This window comes from Peromyscus leucopus, chromosome 2 (assembly GCF_004664715.2).
Source record: "Peromyscus leucopus breed LL Stock chromosome 2, UCI_PerLeu_2.1, whole genome shotgun sequence".
NCBI lineage: Eukaryota > Metazoa > Chordata > Mammalia > Rodentia > Cricetidae > Peromyscus > Peromyscus leucopus.
The window spans coordinates 16,036,605-16,059,529 of NC_051064.1; the positions used below are offsets into that span (position 1 = coordinate 16,036,605).

The 22,925-nt window shown below is 41.4% G+C and overlaps 1 protein-coding gene across 1 annotated transcript in view; it reads right to left on the minus strand.

Moving 5' to 3' along the window:
* Pip4p2 (phosphatidylinositol-4,5-bisphosphate 4-phosphatase 2) overlaps positions 1 to 22,925 on the minus strand; it is a 61,194-nt gene that overhangs the window by 27,491 nt on the left and 10,778 nt on the right. The window contains exon 2 of the mRNA XM_028871617.2: positions 4,298 to 4,446. Within this exon, the coding sequence (XP_028727450.1) occupies positions 4,298 to 4,446 (149 nt within the window). The remainder of the gene's footprint in view (positions 1 to 4,297; positions 4,447 to 22,925) is intronic.

Here is a 22,925-nt window from a genome sequence, read left to right on the forward strand (position 1 = left end):
GTATGAAAAGCACCCAGAAAAACAGAATTTGGGCTTATTTATGTTTGTTACTTTTTTATGTATGTTTGCTTGGCAAATAAAATGTATGTTTGACAATGGATAAGATTTTTCACACACACTTTATTACTTTCTCACTTCTAGACATCAGTCCCTTCGCTTATAACACGCGGCAAGAAAGATTTTGAGCCCTAGCCCTCAGTGCCACCCCTCGCCGTGTCGTGTTTGGTCTGCGTGGGAAACGGGGAGAGACATGCCCTGGAGCACACTTTTGTTTTGTTATAAGACTTATTTATTTTATTTTATGTATATGGCCGTTTTGCCTGCAGGTGTGTCTGTGCAGCACGTGTGTGCAGTGCCTGTGGCCAGAAGAGAGCAATGGGTCGTCTGGAACTGGAGTTACAATAGAATCTTGCTGGCTACCAAACGGTGCTGGGAACTGAACCCAGGTCCTCTGCAAGAGCACAGTTCCAGGGTCATCTGGAACTGTAGTTACAATAGAATCTTGCTGGCTACCAAACGGTGCTGGGAACTGAACCCAGGTCCTCTGCAAGAGCACAGTTCCAGGGTCGTCTGGAACTGGAGTTACAATAGAATCTTGCTGGCTACCAAACGGTGCTGGGAACTGAACCCAGGTCCTCTGCAAGAGCAACAAGTGGTTGAACAGCCTTTGAGCCGTTTCTCCAGCCCAAGCACATGTTTTAAAATTACTATTTGGCAAAACAAAGTTGTCTAGCTGGGCATGGTGACGCATGCCTTTAATCCCAGCACTCAGAAGCCAGAAGCAGGTGGATCTCTCTGAGTTCCCGGCCACCCTGGTCAACATAGTTCCAGAACAGCCAGAGCTACACAGTGAGATCCTGTCTCAAATAACAACAATAACAATATTAAAAGTAGCTTTGTCAATAACTATGCTGGGTATTTTACTCCTGTTTCCCACAACAATTATACAAATTGGTATTATTTTATGAAGTCATAGTTTAAGATATGAAGTCCCCCAAGATACAGTTACTGAGCAGAAAACAGGGACTCACAGTCCAGGCTGTCTGCCTTTGAATCTCACGCCCACAATTAGCTCTGGGCCATTTAATCTTGACAGACATACCAGGTTCTTATCAGAGTGGCTACCACAAAGAACAGACTCTGGGGCCCCATTTCAGGTGCTTGGGAAGGGAATGCCGTAGGGGAGAGACAGTGGGTGCAGAGATTCACTGTTGGACCTGAGCCCATTCCATTCATTACTTCTGACATTTTCTCTGAAACCAGTTTCGGGTGCCTCACAACAATTCATGTACAAGCTTATGATCAAATTACATGTGGACATTATCGAGTCACACGTCAAGGCACTCCTCCAAACTTTCTTTTCACCTCTGTCCTCTTTTGTAAAGTTAGAGCTAGGAAACAAGTCAGTCTGCTTACATGCTATTAGCTAGTCTAGTGTCTCCATGATTGTTTACATTTCTTTACTCCACAGGGGAAAGAATCGCCATACTTTCCTTTAGGCACCAAAGTCCTGAACTGCACTGGTCCTGTACAAATGAATTACTGACCGACTGATCCTGTTTGTTGAACCTTCAGAAACTTTGTTTCAGCATGAACGACCTACTTTGTTCTGTTTACTTCCGAAGAGTAAACACAAAGCCTTAAAACTGTGTGTGTGTGTGTGTGTGTGTGTGTGTGTGTGTGTGTGTGTGTGTGTGTGTGTTCCTATCATTAACAAAAGCTAGGCATGGTGACTCATTCTTGTAATCCTAACACTTTCAGGAGCTGAGGCAGGAGGATCACGACCTTGAGGGAAACTGAACTATGTAGTAAGACGATGTGCCTAAAGGGACTGGAGAGATGGCTCATGGGTAAAAGTACTTGCTGTGCAAGCCTGAGAACCTGAATTCGCACTCCCAACATCTACATAAAGAGATAGGCATGACTGCACACCCCTGTAACTCCAGCGTTGTAGGGTGCAGGGACAGTCAGAGGTAGAGGAATCTCTAGACAGTCAGCCTAGCTGAAAGGCTGAGCTTCTGCTTCAGTGAGAAAGCCTGTCTAAGGGAGTAAGGCCGAGTAACAGAGGAAGGCATCCTAACTCCCTCTCTGGCCTCCACATGCACATGTACCACACACCCCCACCCACACCCACATCCCCAAATCACTGTGGTGGTTTGAAAGAAAATGTCCCCTGCTGGGCAGTGGTGGCACACACCTTTAATCCCAGCACTTGGGAGGCAGAGGCAGGCAGATCTCTGTGAGTTTGAGGCCAGCCTGGTCTACAGAGTGAGTCCCAGGAAAGGCTCCAAAGCTATACAGAGAAACCCTGTCTCAAAAAACAAACAGAAAAAGAAAGGGCAGGAGAGATGGCTCAGAAGTTAAGAGCACTAGCTGTTCTTCTAGAGGTCCTGAGTTCAATTCCCAGCAGTCACACGATGGTTTACATCTATCTGTAATGAAATCTGGTGCCCTCTTCCGGCCTGTAGGGAGCAGGCAGAACACTGTATGCATAATAAATAAATATAATTTAAAAAACAAAAAAAGTAGATATATGGCTATGGGGCTGAAAAGATGGCTCAGTAGTTAAGAGCACTGGCTGTTCTCCCAGAGGTTCTGAGTTCAATTCTCAGCAACCACATGGTGGCTCTCAACCCTCTATAATGAGATCTGGAGCCCTCCTCTGGCCTCCAGGGACACATGCAAGTAAACACTGTATACACAATAAATAAATTTTAAAAAAAGAAAAGATAAAAGAAAATTCCCCCCAAAGGGAGTGGCACTACTAGGAGCTGTAGCCTTGTTGGAGGAAGTGTGTCACTGTAGGGGTGGGCTTTGAGGTCTCTTTTGTTGAAGCTTCCCTTAGTGTACTGGTAAGTCAACTTTCTGTTGCCTGCAAGATGTAGGACACGCCGCTATTTCTCCAAAACCATGTCTGCCTGCACGCCTCCATGCTCCCTGTCATGATAATAATGGACTGAACCTCTGAAACTATAAGCAAGCCACCTAATTAAATGTTTTCTTTAAGATTTGCCATGGTCATGGTGTCTCTTCACAGCAATAGAAACCATCTAAGACAGACACCATCTCAAATATACATGGATAGATATAGCAGAATGGGAGAAAATATTAAATCCAAGAAAAGCTTCAAAGCTCTGCCTTTTAAAATCAGTACTTATGTCTGACCACTTTTATTTGCTAGCCTAGCCTACATAGAGCACAACAGAAGATGATCCTAATTAAGTTCACCGGTCATTGATCAACTTACATGTTAGCTAGCTTTGTAGTTATGACTATTTATCATGACAAATTTCTCTAAATGATGGGCTATACCTTGCAGGAAAAAAAAATTGCAATGAAATACACTGCTTTCCAAATTAGTTTTATTTTACAACTTTCTATCAAACATATGAAGCCCAGTATCTATGATTTGTGGTTATTACAGACAATGATCCCTAGCAAACTTCATAACAGTTTTCCAAACAGGAATAAAATACAAACACCAAAATTTGATTCATAGTTAATTGCAGATTTCAAAAGAGACTGAAAAATTTTAAAGTCTAACTATACAAGTAGGAACAGAGAGCAACTAAATAGTACATCCCTTACCACATTCTATTTGAAACTGTATAAATTTTGCTTAGATTTAGTTATTCTTCCCAAAGATCAGTTTTTTAAAAGCACTCTTCGATTATTTAAAATTTTCATTGCATTAATATCTAGCAAACAGATTAAATGCTAGGCTATTTAAAAATAAGCAGTTTGTAGGGGCTGGAGAGATGGCTCAGAGGTTAAGAGCACTGACTGCTCTTCCAGAGGTCCTGAGTTCAATTCCCAGCAACTACATGGTGGCTCACAACCGTCTGTAACAAGATCTGGTGCCCTCTTCTGGCCTGCAGTCATACATGCTGTATACATAATAAATAAATAAATCTTTTTTAAAAAAATAAGCAGTTTGGCACAAAAGGAAATAATAAATTTATAATCAAAGAAAAAGAATGCTGATATTATATGGATATTAAATAAACAGTTTTCTACAAAATAGATGCAGACCACATTTACAGTAAAGCCCAGTAAGATTTGTACTAAAATAAAAATGGACAGATACTAAAGAGAAATATAAATACCTACCATATGTAAAGAATGAAAAAGACATTATAGTTAACCAAGAAAAACTGTAGTGCTGTTATCCTAAACATGTAGAGGCATCCTTATATAACACGCCCACATTGGCACTTAAATAACACTACCGAAGGGCTTCCTTTAGAAATAAGACATCCATTAGTGAGCTATGATTTTGATGAAAATCGCCACTTACCGTAGCTTCATTGCAAACTGTGCATTTAACCACATGCTGGTGAAGTTTACCATCCAAGTTGATGAGGGACTGGCACACCCGGCAGTTGATCACGGGAACGCCACTGGCTCCTGGACTGGCGATGGCTGTGTACGGAGGTGGGAGTTCAGCTGAAAGGATTTGACACAGAGTCAGAGTCTTCAAAATTGCCGTGGCTAGTTTGGGCATAGACGAATTAGCCATGCAGTAGAAACTGCGAAAACATTTCCTCCACACTTAAGATAGAACACTAGCTGACCTGTCCTAGCTGCAGGGAGTAAACATGCATGTGACCATGTTGTCAAGCAGAATGATTCTTAACTCTGATAAAACCCGAATTTTGATGGTTTAGGTCTCTTACAGTGGGGAATTTCCTTTACTCAAAACATCCACCCCATTCCTCTGCATTCATCTGGATAGGTGGTAGTAGCAGTTTGTGTCTAACTGAAAATCATATATTAGTGCACGTGTAATTGCAGTACTTGGTAAACTGAGACAGGAGGATTGCAAAAACAAAGCCAAACAGCACTACTACATGGGTGAAGGGACAAAAGGCTGGAGAGTCCCATACTTTAACAACTGGGCTGTGACCTACTTGGAGGCTAATCACAGTGACTTACAACGACATTTACAGCTGACACCCAACACTCTAAATGATCAGAGACAGCACTGTAAAATTTACTCCTTAAGATACTAAGAAGCCTGCCACATGTGGATGCCTGCAAACAGCTCAAAGAATAAGACCAAGTAACTTCTCTGCTAATTATTATACTGTCATTAAAAAATCCCCATTCCCTCCTACAGCCAAGATTGCCTCAGCTACATCCTTTCTAAGAACCTGCCTTTCGTGAAGTATACGTCAATCAATTTTTGCTCTGGCTGTTTGGACCCTTGGTAAATTCTTTTTTACCCACATTCATGTCATGTCCAGCCCTCAAGACATTGTTTCACATGGCCATAAAAGACTGTTTTGGGGAATAATAAATAAATAAATGTTCTCACTACTAGAAAATAAAAATAGTCAACACCCTGAAGTATTATAATCACTCACACATAGCATAAGTTGAATACTGTTGTGCTTTCTCTATATACTGGGCCAGTAAAATGACTGACTATGATCAGAATAAAATAAGGATTATGAGAAAGTTAAAGAGAGACAAATTAACCCAGGCAAACTGAACTTAACAGGATGAGTCAAAGATGGGGACTATCCACATTTCAGACACAAACAAAATGAAGTAAATTTAACAATTCCTAGTTTCAAGTGGTTACTTACCATTGAGAACATTAAAAGACGTAGGAGTTATGAGTAAAATAAAATGACGCCTGAGACAAGGTAATCCAGGGACAATCACAACAAAAAGGACTGGAAACACATGAGTGACCAATGACAGCTGGTGAATATAATGATACAAAAGAACATGTGTTTCACATATTTTTTAACCTTGATCTTAAGCCAAAGACTTGGCAGGGAAGAAGATACTTGTGCCCCTCACTCCAGCTATTCGGTCATCACCTGTCTTTTTTTTTGCCTCCATGTGAATGGAGCTACAGTGAAAGAATGGACAAAGAATTCCGCCAAGCTGAAAAGCACCGGCGTTCTAGGTATACACAGAGATCTTATGAACCACAAAGCTCCCAGATTCCTTTCCCTTCAAAATGAAGCATCTTTAAGATTCTACTTTCTTTGGCCAGGGATTAGATAAAAAGCTGACATCATAACAGAAAACAGAGAGCCTGGCGTCTGGGTCCCTTCCTCCAGGAACTGCTTTGCCGTCTTATGGATAAATTCCCCCTTTTCTCATGGCTTCTTATAAATTACAAGATGGTCACAGGTGAGATGAGCAGGAAATTAGGCATCCCTACCTATTGATGGGCAAACTGCAAACACATCCCTTTTCCTTTACCAAATTTTGTTTCCCAATTTCTTTTCAAATATGAGGCAAGAAGGCAGCAGGTTTATAAACCTAAGTACCCAGAAAAGTAAAACCTTTGAAAATCCCCACACCTCAAAGAGACACACAAACATACACACAGCTATTTCCTGCTGCTGTAGCTTTGCTTTGTGAGATGTCTAAATTGGATTGAGTGGGTAAAGAGTTATGCCTAGTTTACAATCATCTGATATTCTAGAAGTAAATCTCACAGGGCTGCACCCTAGACAAAGGACGACAGGCAACAGAGAGCCTCTGAGAACATGAGAAACAGTCCTCCCTAGGAATGAGGCCCCGATTTGTTATCCTATTCCACTTCAGCCCTGTAATCATACACTAAATGGACTTAGCAATTTACGTATATGTGTGTGTGTATGTGTGTATGTACAAATATGTGTGTGTATTTGCACATTTATTCATATAGGTAACAAATAACAAAGAAAAAGAGGCAATGAATTTAAGAGGAGGTTGGCAGGGAGGGTACACATGGAAGGGGTTGAAGGAAGGGAGGATAATGCAATCATATTTTAATTTCAAATAATCAAATATACATTTATTTTTCAAAAGAAAAAAAGTCAGCTGGAGAAAGGGTCCTGATATGGCACTCTAGGAAAGGGGTTCCACAGGGAATGCTTGGCCCCAGTCTGTGTGTTTTCTGTTTGCTCCTTTGTATGTTAGGCCCAATGCTTTAACTCATTATTTAGCCCAAGCTGGTCTTGAACTCATGATTCTCTTTCCTTAGCCTTTCAAATTCTGGGATTACAAGGCTATCAAATTGGTTCTAACTATATGATATTTTTTAACGGTGCTGGAGATCAAAGCCTTGCACAAGGTAGGCCAATACTCTATCACTAAGGGACATACGTCTCCTCTAGGATCGAAAGCCTTTTTGGTGTCAGGGATTATCTTAGGACGTCTACAAAGACCCACCAAACACATGACTGAAGCATCGCCAAAGAAAACTGAATGCAACACAGAAAACAACTACATGAAATGAGCTACTTTTGAAATTCAGATTCAGAATCATGTGACGTTTTTTTCAAAGTGTCGGAGAACAGTACAATCGGTGCATTTAAAATCCACATATGGAACCAAGCTCAAAGGAAGTCACGAACTTTAGACCTACAGCTGGGAACCTGCCTTGGACCGGACTAGACCCTCTGCACACGGGAGACAGTTGTGTAGCTGGGTCTGTTTGAGGGGCCCCTGGCAGCATGATCAGGATCTATCCCTGGAGCATGAGCTGGCTTTCGGGATCCCATTCCTATGGTCGGAAACCTTGATGAAGTGGGCAAGGGCTTGATCCTGCCTCAACTGAATGAACCAGGCTTAGCTGTCCCCCCATCTCCCCCTGGGTGAACTTACCCTGTTGGAGGAGGGGAAGAGGGGTCGGGGGTCGAGGGGTGAGGGGAGTGGGAGGAGGGATGAGAGGGGGATCTGCGGTTGGTATGTAAAATGAATAAAATAAATCAACAAAATCCACATGTGGTTTTTTTATTGCATAGCCTTATTAAAGTGACTGTTTTTCAGACATTTAGCGGCAAGTGCTGTGCAGTCAAATGATCCCTGAGGTGGATTCCTGAGGCAGTCAAGGTTCTAAGCAAGCGGCCATTTTGAAATGACACTATCACTTACATTTCTGGGAAGCTTGTGCCAGAGCTCTGCCCAAGACTGAATATGAAAGAGAACTATACATGTCTTAAATCACAAAAATAGTTTGAAATTCTTGAAAGAACATTAAAGTTGGTCTAGAGTGACTCATCATGCTTGAAGAAGACAAGAGCAGGTCAAAGCCATAGTGAGTAAAGGCCTTGCAATTTACACACACACACACACACACATTTTTCAAAATTGTGAGAGAGAATAAAAAAAGGATGGAAAGAAGGAAGGACAGGCTGCAGAGGTGGCTGAGCAGCGAAGAATGTTTGCACTTTTTCAGAGGGCCTACAGTCTCCAGCACCCATGCTGGGCAATTCATAACCACTTGTAATTCCAGCTCCAAACGATCTGATGCCCTCTTCTGGCTTCCCCTGGTACCTGCACACAAGTGGCTTTCACTCACACAGATGCATACATGAAAATAACAAAATACAGTGTTTTTTTTTATTAGTATCTTATCATTATTTGTGTGTATATAGAGATTCTGTCTGCATGTATGCCTGTTCACCCCATGTATTCCTGGTACCTGAGGAGGCCAGAAGAGGGCATCAAATCCCCCTAGAGCTGGAATTACAGACAGTGGTAACCAGCCATTGTGGATGCTGAGAACTGAACCTGGGTCATCCAGAAGGGCAGCCAGTGCTCTCAACCACCAAGTCAACTCTCGAGCTCCTGTGTCTCTTTTGGTTCAGGTTTTGGTTTTTAAGAATAAAACATCAGTGTTGTAACAATCACTTGAAATACAAAATCCTATAATTTATCCTCAAGGACTTGCACTATAATTTTTAATCTGCCAAACAGGAAAAGCCCTTAATGACAAAAATAAGTTCAAGTCTGCTCTTTTGGAAGAATGGTGGAGTAACCAGTGATGATAGGCATGCCTGGTTTGTTAATAGCTCAGTCCCTAACACTGCCACGATGCCCTATATGTGGCTGACGTTCACTACATGGTTACTGATAATGTCTCTCGGAAAAATAAGACTAAATGAATAAATAACTGCCAGTCTTCTCATACAGGAGCTAGGGTCCTTACAAAAGAATGGCTCAACATTAGAAGGGGGAAAAGAAGAAAGCTCTCTTCCTTGTGGAAAAATGGTCCTTCCAAACCTCGCCCTCGGAGGTGAGGAAGCTGGGAACACCAGCTTGACCCAACACACAAATGCAGTCAGTAGAATGGCAGACACTGCAACCTACTGCTCCACTAGCCAGCACTTCTAGGCCTTTCCTTCCCATTGTCTGAGCATCATTCTAGTCCTAAGGCAATTCAGGGACACTGAGCTCTCATTTGGAATTTACCCCCAAGGAAACCTTCACCCACAGCTCTATCTCCTCCCATAAGGGACCTGCAATTCTGGAAATGTAGTCAGTTACTCCAACAATTGGGATTTAGATTTTTCTCACATCATCTATTTTCACTGTTTAAACAGCCAAGAAACCACTTGTACTTCCGTGAAATTTCTAGATAAAAAGGGTAGAGTGATCTCAGAATTGCAGCTCACTAATTTTCAAGTCAAAAATTCTTCATTTTTCAGAGTTTTGGTAGACACTTAAACAATGGGCATTTCCTCCATGCGGTTATATTAAATGAAAGATCTTGTCTTTCTATGTATTTGCAGCCCTTAATTCTAAACCACCCCATCAAATCTTCAGGATTGTACCACATTATAAGTGGAATCAATCTATGAAGTCTAATGTTTTCTTTAAAAAGAAGCCTAGAGATGCTGACCACTGCAGGACTCCGGAGAGATTCCGCCACTCCCGGAACACAGTCACTGTTCAATAGGCAAAGACTTTATGTGGGGGAAAGGTGAGAAGACAAGGGAGGTGATGGAAACAGGCAAGAACCTTTTAGTGAAGGCTTCTGAAGAGTCAGATCTGGGGTACAGTGGATAAAGAAAAAGATGAAAGTCAGGGGATGTTAAAAAATGAATAGTATGAAGGAACCATTTCATGGTAATAAAAACTTCATAGAAAAACTGAGACTCTGAAAAGACAGAATGAAAGCCAAGGATCAAAGGACATGCATCATGCTGCTCCTGAAACACTCAGAAGGAAGCAGAACCACCCTGCAAACCCACAAGTGATCAGATTGCAGTTTCCCATCACAAGCATCAGCACTGTTCATCCATTCTGCACCAAACAGCCCAATTCATTTTTGCCAATTCATCCTAGTGTATTAACCTGTACTCTCTGTTTACAGATACATCTCTCTGTATTTTAAAGGTTGGCATTGCCTCCCTGGCTGCTCTGACCTTTACTATCTAAATCACTCCCCTTCAATGCCTGCCCACTGCATTCACTTCCTTCACCCAGACACTCACTATATCCAGCCCTACAGACCCTTGACAAAAATGCATGAATAAATAACAGAAAAATGACATCAGATTAAAGTCTGAGATGGTCTAGGAACCTACTACAGAGGAGCTGCCTGAGAGAAAGGTCTGCTTTATCCTCCCCCTGTTTCCATCTCAGGATCACTTTCTTCATGGTCATTGGGAGAATGTGGGTTAAAGACATAGTCAGCTGAGCTGTCATGGGACATCTGCTTTCAGTGGCCACTCTCTCCAATGCAGTTCAACACAGAGAAAGGGAAAGGATGCTCCTCTTCCTCCCCTTCTCAGAAACCAAAGAAATTACGTCATTTCTAGAGACTCTCGGGCTCTCCCAGAACCATGCCTCTGTTTGGAGGAGGTATCTGGCACTAATCCGACTAGGACAGTGCGTTGGTGGTCAGGTTCCTGACCCTTATTCAGGGACCTACATTCACCATCCTTTGTCCTGTATTGTGACTACAGAGCTGAAACTGGGCAGCCACCCCCTGACTCTGTAAGCTGCCTGCAGGTGCTCGGTTAGTAGGTGCTTGAGGGAGTCTACCAGAGGAGGAAGGGACTTGTCTCTTCTGTTTGTTACCTGTTTGCTTCCAAACCACCCGCTGGTCATCTCAATGTCTGGCCAGGAGCACTCCTTCACAGTGGCTAGAGCACTTTCCCACGGCAACACTGAATCCTGTTTGCGGTCTTCAACTACTAACTTCACTGTGTACCCCAACTTCCAGACAGCGCTTCCCCCCTGGAGTGCATGGTCTTTTCTAGCATTCAGAGACACCAGGGCCAGCTGTTTGGGGCGTCTTCAGAAGCCGTGTTTCAGCTCTTCAGGAGCTTTAACAGTTCCCTGGGCCCTCACAGTGATCACTGCATTTTGTTACCTCCTGGGCACTTGAGAGGAAGATACTTACCTTTCAGTTGTCTAGTTAGCAATGCCATACCTAGCTAACGATGCTTTATATTCAATTCTGTTGAGTTGTTTCCATATTCTGATGAGATCTTGACTGCTACAGAAACTAACATAAGGAGATACCTCAGGAGAAACAAGGATGGAATAAGAGAAGTGGTTGGATGAGTCTGGATTTGACCAGCATGCTGAACTCCTCATCGATGAGAAACAGGAGGGTACTCATCCACAATGTATAGTGTCATTCTGATGAACCTGATTAACCCTGGGGTTACAGCTGATGTCTATGGCTGGTTCATTCGATTATTACAACAGTAATAACTACTATACAGGCTGGAATATGAAAGAATTTACATGAATATACAGGTCCTTGAAGAAAAGAAGGCTCAAATCTTCAAACTCTCAGCTCATCAGAGAAGCAAAGAACTGCTACAGCTTTAAAATTATTATGTATTTTTAATTAAAAAATGATTACTAAAGGCATACAAAGAGACTCCTTCCCCTGGCACATGAAGTCTGATTCTCTTCAGAGACCCTGCCAGACTGTCTGTCTCTAGTGATGAGACCTAAACTCTCAGAGCTTGCATGCTCTGCCCCTTTGTTTCTCAATTGATGGTATTAATACATCTTCTAATAAATTTCCTACTCCTCAGAACAAAAGAAGGAAGTGCCAGGTGATGGTGGCGACACCTTTAATCACAGCGCTAGGGAAGCAGAGGCAGGTGAATCTGAGTTCAAGGCCAGCCTGGTCTACAGAATGAGTTCCAGGACAGCCAGGGCTACACAGAGGAAACCTTGTCTCGAAAAAAACAAACAACAACAACAACAAAAGGAAGCAGGCAAGTGTGAAGCCCTTATTAGAAACCAAACACAAAATTTAGTTGTGGTGATTAAAAACTATGTCAGGTAAATCCACAGGCTGAGTCTGCCATTGAAGCCAAGAAGAGTGCTGGTTACAAAAGAGTGGAATTCTGGAACTTGGAATGTATGCAAGCAGAGCTGAGATTACAACCCTGACCCTAAGACTCTCACAAGTAGAAAATAGCTTTCTCAGTATCTGTGGAGACCAGCCTTCCCTTGAGGGAGTGGGACCTACAAGAAGATGGCTGGCCATTTTCCTTACGATCAACCATTAAAATCCCTTATTGCCTCAAGATCCAGCATGATGGCAAAATCTCAGCGTGCTTTAAAAGAATGAAATGGGGGCTGGAGAGCTGTCTCTGTGATTAAGAGCATTTGCTGCTCTTGCAGAGGACCAGGTTTAGTTCTCAGTATCCACACAGTGGCTCACAGGCATTTGTAACTCCAGTTCTGGGGATCCAGAGGCACCACACACACACACACACACACACACACACACACACACACACACACACACGCATGTACATACTGCAAAACATTGATGCACATAAAGTAAAATTAAATGAATCTTAAAAATAATTTAATAAGTAAAATCAAACTCTAAAACAGAATTGACTTATACATTAAGAGAACTGCAAGATTTCTGGTGATACGTATCACCTCAAACCTGAAAATATTTTTGAGTAGATCTTCAAGGAATGAGCAAAAGTAGATAAAATATAATGCTGAATTGAGCCAGATTTTCTAGACTCACTTCTTGTTTAAAAGCTGGAATTAGCTGAGGTACATATGAACTCACAGAGACTATAGCAGCATGCACAGGGCCTGCATAAGTTCAACCCAGATGGGGTTCCAGAACTGGGAGGGAGAAGTAGACACAAGCTCCCATACCTAACCAAAAAATTCTCTCCAGCTACTTGCAAAGAAAAATTTAGTTTAGTCCAGTGGAGTTTCACTGGGTGCATGAACCACACTCAAAGGTAGGCCCCATGCCCAGCAGTAGTTGGCCAACACAAAATGAACTCAGTGTTATTTTTGTAGACTTTTGGTCTCATATGGTTTTGTTTGGGTATTTTTTTTTTTTTTGGTCTTGTTGGTCTTTTGTTTGTACCTTATGGTTTCCAATTTTGTATTTTTAAGGTGTGTGTGTGTGTGTGTGTGTGTGTGTGTGTGTGTGCCTTTCTTATGCTTTTTTGTTTTTGTTTTGTTTTTTATTCTGATTTGACTGGTTTTTGTTTGGTTGGTTGCCTGTTTTCTAAAGGGAGAAAGAAAGAACTTGGAACTGGGAGAGTGGGAAAGTGGGGAGGATCTAGGAGGAAGGGAAACTGTTCAGAACATACTGTATAACAAGAATTTGTTTTCAATTTTAAAAATATATACACATATATGTATATATCACCAGAATTAGCTCTGAGAGTTTACTTTGCTGTTGATACAATGTCAAAACATTTGGACTATGTTTCTGAAGAAGCAATCATAGGTTCAGAGAGTTGAGAATGTTAGAGTGGATTTCTCACAAGAAAGCTGTACACATAAGTGTACATCGCTACATCTCCTAAGATGGCTCACAACATGCTCCTCCCTTCACTAAGAAATCAAAAACCATCATTTCAAAGGTGGTGGTGGTGCACAGCTTTAATCCAAGCACTTGGGAGGCAGAGGCAGGTGGATCTCTGAGTTTGAGGCCAGCCTGAACTACAGAGTGAGTTCCAGGACAACCAGAGATGTTATACAGAGGAACCCTGTCTTGAAAAACCAAAATAGATAGATAGATAGATAGATAGATAGATAGATAGATAGATAGATAGATAGATATAGAAAGATAGATAGATAGATAAACCAATAAATGAAGCATCATTTATAGAAAATCAGGCATCCTTGTGGTTACTTTCCAATACAGAAAAAACACTGTATGGCACAATACACTTAGAATGTGTCTTAGTTGTGTGTATGTGTTGCTGTGGCAAAAGCACCTTAAGGGAGAGAAGGTTTATTCTGACGACTAGTTCAAGGATATTGACTACTACAATAGGGTTCAGAGAGCAGGAGTTGAAGCAGCTGGTTACATCACATCAACATCAGGAATCAGAGAACAATTAGGAATTCCTGCAGCTCAGCATCTTTTTTCTGTGGAGACAGTCCAGGGTCCTATCCAGGCCATGGTGCCACCCCCAATGGGTAGGTCTTTGTACCTTAATTCATGAAATCAAAATAACTCCCCCCCACCCCCCCACCCCCCCCACCCCGTCCAGGGCATGTCCAGAGTGTTCCAGGTAATTCTAGATTTCATGAAGTTGACAGTTAACACTACCCTCACAGATGGGATGTCTGGTGTCAGTAGGGAACAAGGATTGTAGAATAACTTGTAAACTAGCAGACATCCACACTAAAGACACAGGAGTACATGGATTATGAAGGAAGGTTGCTGTGGGACGGTCTGTATGTCAAATCTGTTGCTCTGATTGGTCAATAAATAAAACACTGATTGGCCAGTGGCCAGGCAGGAAGTAGGTAGGACAAGGAGAGAGGAGAATTCTGGGAAGCAGAAGGCTGAGGCAGAGACACCGCCAGCCGCCGCCATGACCAGCAGCATGTGAAGACGCCGGTAAGCCACCAGCCACGTGGCAAGGTATAGATTTATGGAAATGGATTAATTTAAGCTATAAGAACAGTTAGCAAGACGCCTGCCACGGCCATACAGTTTGTATGCAATATACGTCTCTGTGTTTACTTGGTTGGGTCTGAGCGGCTGTGGGACTGGCGGGTGACAAAGATTTGTCCTGACTGTGGGCAAGGCAGGAAAACTCTAGCTACAGAAGGTCATGCATTTTCAAATACTGACTCATGGGAACCTTTGGCAATGACTAATTGCCAAATTAAAATTAGCCAGGGATTAAATGGTTAGCTAATCTGCAAAAATATTGCTTGGCTGTATAGAAAAAACTCTAGGTATCCTAACCAGCAATGTAACTTCAGAAGCTACAGCAGAACCACAGTCTTTCAACTGGTTTCCAATAAAAGCAGCTTCACAGAACCAGAGCATCTATACGGACTGCGTGACTTGTGATTGAGAGGAAGCACCTGCCTTAGTATATACACTGTGAGTCTTGCTATGAACTTCTGCAAAGAAAGCTGAAGTAAGTAATTTGATTGTTTACAGAGGAAAGAAAATGCAATTAAACTGACTTTCAAATAATGTTCACTGTGAATAGACTCAAAATGGCCATCAAGTGATAATGGAGTCTTTCATTGGACACAATTCACAGTAGTTCCAGTATATCTTGGAACCCACTCGAAAGGTATTTTAATAGTTCTTGAAAACATAATTTAAGCAAACATCTTGACAACCATTTAATTGCCAACTTTTTTCTCTGGCTCACGAAGAAGGCTGAGTGGAAGTCTCTGGAATTTTCACAGAAAGCAATACCACATCCCTGGAAGAATAGCAGGTGTTAGAGCCATTGTGGTAGACTTGAAAGGTGAAGAGGTGGTGATAGGAGAGGGGGGGATGAGAATGGAGAGAGGAAGGAAGGAAGGGAGGAAGGGAGGGAGGAAGGAAGGAAGGAACAAATGCTGGTGAGCATCTGGAGAAGGAAACCTAATCCACTGCTGGGAATATCATCAACTGGTGCACCCACTGTCGAAATCAGTACAGTTCTTAAAAGCTAAAACTAAAACTTCTATTGACCCAGCTATTCAGCTCCTGGGTATGGACCTGAAAGACCCTAAGTCAGCTTCCATAGAGGTGCTTGAGCATCCATGTTATGATACTGTTCACAGTATCCAGGATATGCTATGAAATCAGCCTAGATGTCCTTAAATGGAAGAATAGATAATGAAAATGTACATGTACAAAACAAAATTTTTGCAGCCATAAAGTAAATGAAATTATGACATTTGCAGAATAATGGGCTGTATTAGAGATCATTATGTTGAGTGAAATAAAGCAGATTCAGAAAAAGAAATGTCATGTTCTCTCATTTACAGAATCTAGACTTTAAATATATGTGTATCTATGCACATATATGTTTATGTATACACACACACACATATATATGAGATGGGAACAGAAACAGGGCTATGAAAGATGTAGAAGAGGTTTAAATGGAGCAAGTAAGAGGTCAAGAAGCTAACAGAAGATATGTGGCATTAAAATATTTGGGGAAGGAAGGATCACTGAAGGCAGTGAGAGAGCAAATTAGAGCAAAGCGTAACAATTATATATGTATAACAATGCCACAGTGACAATCATTACTTTGTATGGTAACAGAAATATAATTTTTTTTATAAAAGAAAAATCTGATGAAGGCAGAGCATGTGCCAGGATTGCAAGTGGAGGGGGAAAGGATGTGAGCACAGTCCTTTCTGCAAAATTTACATTTGGCTCAGCCTGGGAGGAGGGGACTGGACCTGCCTGGACTGAGTCTACCAGGTTGATCTCAATCCTCGGGGGAGGCTTTGCCCTGGAGGAGGTAGGAATGGGGGGTGGGCTGGGGGGAAGGGGAGGGGGTGGGAGGAGGGATAACAAGGGAATCCGTGGCTGATATGTAGAACTAAATTATATTGTAAAATTAAATTAAATTAAATTAAAAAAAGAAAAACAGATTAATAATTAGTCTTCTATGATAGTCGAACTTGTAGCATATTAGTTTTCTAGGTATATATAGGTATATTTTTGATAGATAGGTAATCTTCAAATACTTAAAAGACCTACAGAATATGGCATTTAAAATGTTTTAAAAAATTTAGACTTTCTGGACAATGAAACATGTCTGCTCCTGGCAGCACCAATTTACTTCAGAGAGGAGGATGGGCATTGAAGAAACTCTATATCGAGTTGTTTATCTTCTTCTTGGCAAAAATAGCCATTTGGGCAAGAAACTGTTCTTGCCTGGACTGTTTGATCAACTGGACATGCAGGACTCATAGGAATGTGACCACTGAATTTTGCTTGGGAAAATGGTCCTTCAGGTTCCTGCTTCACAGAGGAAACTGCCAGACATTTTACAGGACACAGAGAGAAATGACTGAGAGACTCTAGGCCTGTGGGCTGAAGACGGATGCCCCAACTTTACAATGGAGCATTAGGTGACTGTCCAGGCCGCCAACTGTCTCTGTCTACTCTGCAAGACTCCTGAAAGTTGCTTGTGTCCTTCCGGTTCTCAGATAATATTATGTTCTTCTGGGGCCTTTGATGTAGTTGAAGACTAGATTGTTATTTCCTCAGTTATGATAAAAGATAAGTTATATATGAAACCTTAGACTCACAAATATAGGATAGATAGGATATCTTCTTTGATTTTGCCAAATACAAATAGACTAGATATTATAAATAGACTAGAGATTGTAACTGTAATTCTTGCTAGATAACTATTTTGTTGTATGTAATTTTACTATGTGAAAGTTAAAACCTTCCTTTAAAAAAAAAAAGAAAAGGGGAAGTGCTGTGGATATCGCTCTGTATAAATAAAATGCTGATTGGCCAGTAGCCAGGCAGGAAGTATAGGCAGAACAAGCAGAGAAGAGAATTCTGGGAAGTGGAAGGCTGAGGCAGAGAGATGCTGCCAGCCGCTGCCACGACAAGATGTAAGGTACAGGTAAGCCACGAGCCACGTGGCAAAGTATAGATTAGTAGAAATGGGTTAATTTAAGATAGAAGAACTAGATAGCAAGAAGCCTGAGCCATTAGGCCAAACAGTTTAAATAATATAAGCGTCTGAGTGATTATTTTATAAGTGGGCTGTCAGACTGCAGGGTTTGGCAGGTCCTGGAGAGAAAACTCTAACTACAAATGAAAACACACACACACACACACAGAGAGAGAGAGAGAGAGAGAGAGAGAGAGAGAGAGAGAGAGAGAGAGAGAGAGAGAGAGAGAGAGATTGCAAGCCCAGTGCCACTTTGAGATCTTTGGCAGCAGTTAACTCTGCAGCTCACACATGATTAAGCCTGTATGATAATGAGTATTCAGAGATGGGTAATTCCTGAGGGGCATTCACCAACCTAAGACAGAGCACCTGTGAGGCCTGGGCAGGCATCTCCATGACAAGTAAGGTAACCTGCTGACATCCCACTCAACCCTAGTCAGAAGCTCATTTTCCCTGCCCCCACCCCGTTTTGGGTAATTGTTGCCTTGCTTGCTGACCTTGACCTTGATATCCTCCCTATGCTAATTCCCTGCCAGGTTCCACCCTCCTGAGTGCTTAAGGGAAGTTCCTTGTCTGTGTATCCTGCATAATGGGCTTTAACAGCTTAGATCCAAGATTGTAAAACATCAGTAGTGAACTTCTGCCCTCTGGGGTTCTCCCATTATGCTGTAAGCCTGTATTTAAGACCTCCTCCCTTCTTCAATAAACGGCATTCAGAAAAAAATAAAATAAAATAAAAATAGACTAGCTAAAAAAAAAAAAAGAAAAGAAAAGAAAAAGAAAAAGAAAAATCTGATGAAGGCAGAGCATGTGCCAGGGTTGCAAGTGGAGAGGGAAAGGATGTGAGCACAGTCCTTTCTGCAAAATTTACATTTATTCCTTTAAATACTGCAACACTTTCATATAACTTTACCATTAATGTCGTCCTCCAATCAACATCTCTAGAAAAACAGCCACACCTTACGTACGGCTTGAGACCAACATCAGTTTACATCCCAGGGCATTATTCCTCCTTATAGGTGCTTACATGAAGCCAGGGTAGACCTGAGGCACCAACAAATCAGCTATTTCTATCAGTCAACAATGAATGTGAAATTTTTCTATGAACTATTATCATCTATCTTGCACTGTCTTAGGGTCTCAGGTTATAGACTGTGTCAAAGAACGGCCACATAATTGGAGATCCTGGCAAGAAATACTTAATGACATGCCAATAACCAGGTTCTAGATAGCAACAGCTTCTGCTCTGATTTCTGCTTTCCTTGGACCTGAACAATGCATTTCACCTGTGGCATTGCAATTGCTTCCAAGACATGATGTCTTACAATGTATTTTTATCTTGCTTTTCAATTATTCCATTTGTTGCTATTTCCAGAAATACAAAATTTTCTGGCATTGATTTATGTAGAATCACACTGATTATTTGCATGGCTCCATTCTCAGTTTGACATTTATAATATTGCTTTCAGATACATGTGTCAAAAAAATACGAAGATTCTCCTTTGTTGCATAGAACAAATAATTACTTCCATGACAAAAAAAGAAGGAAAGAAAAGAAATTTCTCTCCTGCCTAAGCAGGTGAAGGACTCCTCTGCTGTTACTCTTCTCATCCATCACATTTCACTGAGGATGACAAACTGTATTTTCTAAGAGAAAGTATGACTGTCCTTTGTACATAACTAGGTGTGGTATTTTGAAAGGAAATGGGCCCCAAATCGAGTGGCACTATAAGAGGTATGGCCTTGTTAGAGTAGGTGTGGCCTTTGGAGGAAGTGTGTCACTGTGGGGGTGGGCTTTGAGGTCTCCTTTGCTCATACCACTTCCTGTTGCCTGCAGATCAAGATGTAGAACAAACCCTCAGCTCCTTCTCTAGCACCATGTCTGCCTGCATGCCATCATGTCCCACCATGATGATAATGGACTGAACCTCACAATTAAATATTTTCCTTTATAAGAGTTAACATGGTGCTGGGCGGTGGTGGCGCACGCCTTTAATCCCAGCACTCGGGAGGCAGAGCCAGGCGGATCTCTGTGAGTTCGAGGCCAGCCTGGGCTACCAAGTGAGTCCCAGGAAAGGCGCAAAGCTACACAGAGAAACCCTGTCTCGAAAAACCAAAAAAAAAAAAAAAAAAAAAAAAAAAAAAAAGAGTTAACATGGTAATGATGTCTCTTTACAGCAATAGAAACCCTAACTGTATATGTGTGTGTGTGTGTGTGTGTGTGTGTGTGTGTGTGTGTGTGTGTGTACTAACCACAGGTATTCATAAGTCACTAATAATAAAGTCTACTTATCCCAGGTCTGTTTAAAGACATGTTAGACCGAGAGATGATATGGGGAGAGGAAGGGGAAGATAAACCAAGTATATGGGAAAAGGAAACAGCCAAACTGGTTTAGTAATGTTTTGTTTGCTTAAAGAGTGAGATCCAGGACAGGCACCAAAACTACACAGAGAAACCCTGTCTCGGGGAAAAAAAAAAAAAGATGTTACACGGTATGGCATTCTGTTAAGATCTCATGGTATTAGATAGTATAAATATGTAAACTAGTATATTATACTCTGCATCTTTCTAATTATGAATTATTACCTTTAATGAATTTTAAGTGAATCAGTGATTAACCAATTTTAAAAAAAAATCAATAATGTGGAGCCTGCATGGGACTGGACTGGGCCCTCTGCATGGGCGAGACAGTTGTGTAGCTTGGTCTGTGTGAGGGACCCCTGACAGTGGGAATAGGATCCAGTCCTGGTGCATGAACTGGCTTTTTGGAGCCCATTGCCTATGGTGGGACACCTTGCACAGCCCTGATGCATGGGGAGGGGCTTGGACCTGCCTCACCTGAATGTGCCAGGCTTTGCTGACTCACCATGGGAGGCCTTACCTTTTTGGAGGAGGGGATGGGGGATGGGATGGGGGGGAAGACTGGGAGGAACAGGAGGAGGGATAAGGGGGGATCTGTGGTTGGTATGTGGGATGAATAAAAAATTTCTTAATAAAAAAAGAATGATAAAAAAATAAATAATTAGATAACTTTATAATTTGAGTCATTCACTCTACATCTTAGAAAAATCAGATGAATACAAGAGAGCTAATAAGACCCTTAGGATCAATACTTATTTTATAGGCATACAGTAATTGCCAAAAAAAAAAAAAAAAAAACATATTAGTAAACAAATCCCATTTTTAGCTAATGGATCAGCTAAATTTCATTTCCAATAAAAATTCACAAAGAAATAGAGCAATTAAAGTGGCAGGTCTTCACTATTGACAGGAGTGACAGCCTTGGAGTGCCTTCCTCCACCCTGTGGACATTTCTGGGGAAGCAACCAATGTGTCCACCTCTTCCACTGGATCACACCACCTTTTGTTCCTGCACCCCTCCAGCACCTTCAGTCCCTCAGAGAATTCAGTGTCACCGTGATGTCCCACCCTGTCACCCATTTATTCACATTAGGGATGGAGACTCTGAGTGTCTAGATGTGGAGGCTGTACGAGGTCACACGAAAGAGATGGCAAAGACAGGGATCCTATGTCGTGCCTTGTTTCTGTAGGATCACACACACACAAGTATTAGGACACAAACTGGACACACACTGTTGAGGGGACATGTAGTCCTGGCAAAACCTTCACAAAACAAAGAGCTTTGCTGGGCTACTTCAGTTTTACTTTTTATAGTTCCACAGTTGCCTTCCCATTTGTCTATCCGCGGGAAGGAAAATGTAAATCTCAATCTGGAAAAGGGAAAACATCTGAAACTTGTAAACTTGCTTTAATTCATAATTATGACGAGAAAGTGCAGATACCTTAAAATCCCTTAAAAGATAATATTCATTAACTTAAAGTTATGAAGTTTTCCTTTTCATGTTAAGAGTCATTATTATCATGTGCTTGTTAGTAATAGTGGGTTTTTCTCCCCCATGCAAACTTTATTTTATGCTTATATTGCCATAACTTTTATTTTAAAAAACTGTAGTCTACCATTATCATATCAATGTTATTTATATGCTGGTATGAGAGTCTTCTCACTATAGATCACAGGGGCCACACCTTTTAAATACCCTTCCTGTGTCTCTCTGGGCTATTGCATATACTATGCACATATGTACATTCTCATTTGCCCTATATTTGTACACACACAAGATGTGTGCCTTACACTATACTTCATGTTTTGTCACCTCACAGCATATTCTGGCAATCTTCCCTCACTAGTGTGCTAATGGTATATACTGGTGCCTCATTTACATTTCCAGTTGCAAACCAGGTGTGGTGGCACAGGCCTTAATCTCAGCACTGGAGGCAGAGGCAAGCAGATCTCTGTGAATTGGTGTCTAGCTTGGTCTACAAAGCACGGTCCAGGACAGCCAGGGCTGTTATACAGAGAATCCCTGTCTTGAAAAACAAAACGGGGCTGGGGATTTAGCTCAGTGGTAGAGAATTTGCCTAGCAAGCGCAAGGCCCTGGGTTCGATCCTCAGCTCCAGAAAAAAAAAAAAAAAAGAAAGAAAGAAAGAAAGAAAAACAAAACAAAAACTTCTTACTTTTCCAGCTGCAAAGCATTTTATTCTCAATATATATGTTGTGGCTTATTGTGGTGGTTTTGTAACATGGCCATGAGTTCTGAGGCACTCTTAGGATGAAAAGATAAAGTTCCTCCATTTTGAACCCAGGTGATTTGTAATTACAAACCAATAAGTTGGCAGATGTGATGATCATCTGACTTTTAGCCTCTGTCATACATACTATCTGGCTTCCACTTGGAGCATCCTGTATTGAAGCATGTCTTAGAGATTTTATGATTTTTGTTCTCATTAGAGATTGGTAGCAAATCTTACTTATGCTGAGCTTAGCAAAGTGTCCTATACAGAGAACAAAGACAGTTCTATGAGTTTGGAAACTATCAAATTTTAAAATAATTTTGTATTCATGTATAGAATTCACAGAGCTCAATAGAAATCAATGAGTTTTTGTTGTTGTTGTTGTTGTTTTGGTTTGGTTTGGTTTGGTTTGGTTTGGGGGGGTTGTTTTGATTTGATTTGGATTGGTTTGGTTTTTTTGGTTTTGGGTTTGTTTTGTTTTGTTTTGTTTTGTTTTGGTAACATCCCATGAAAATCTTTCTATTTAAATCACTCTCATTTCTACATATTACTTCTCTTCTGGATGATGAATCTTAGTACTTTTCTTAATTTTTGACACCATAAGGTTATTATATTGTACTATGCCATCCTCAACTTCTTCCTTTACTGAAATCATATACTCAAATCTAGGGAAATTAGGGCC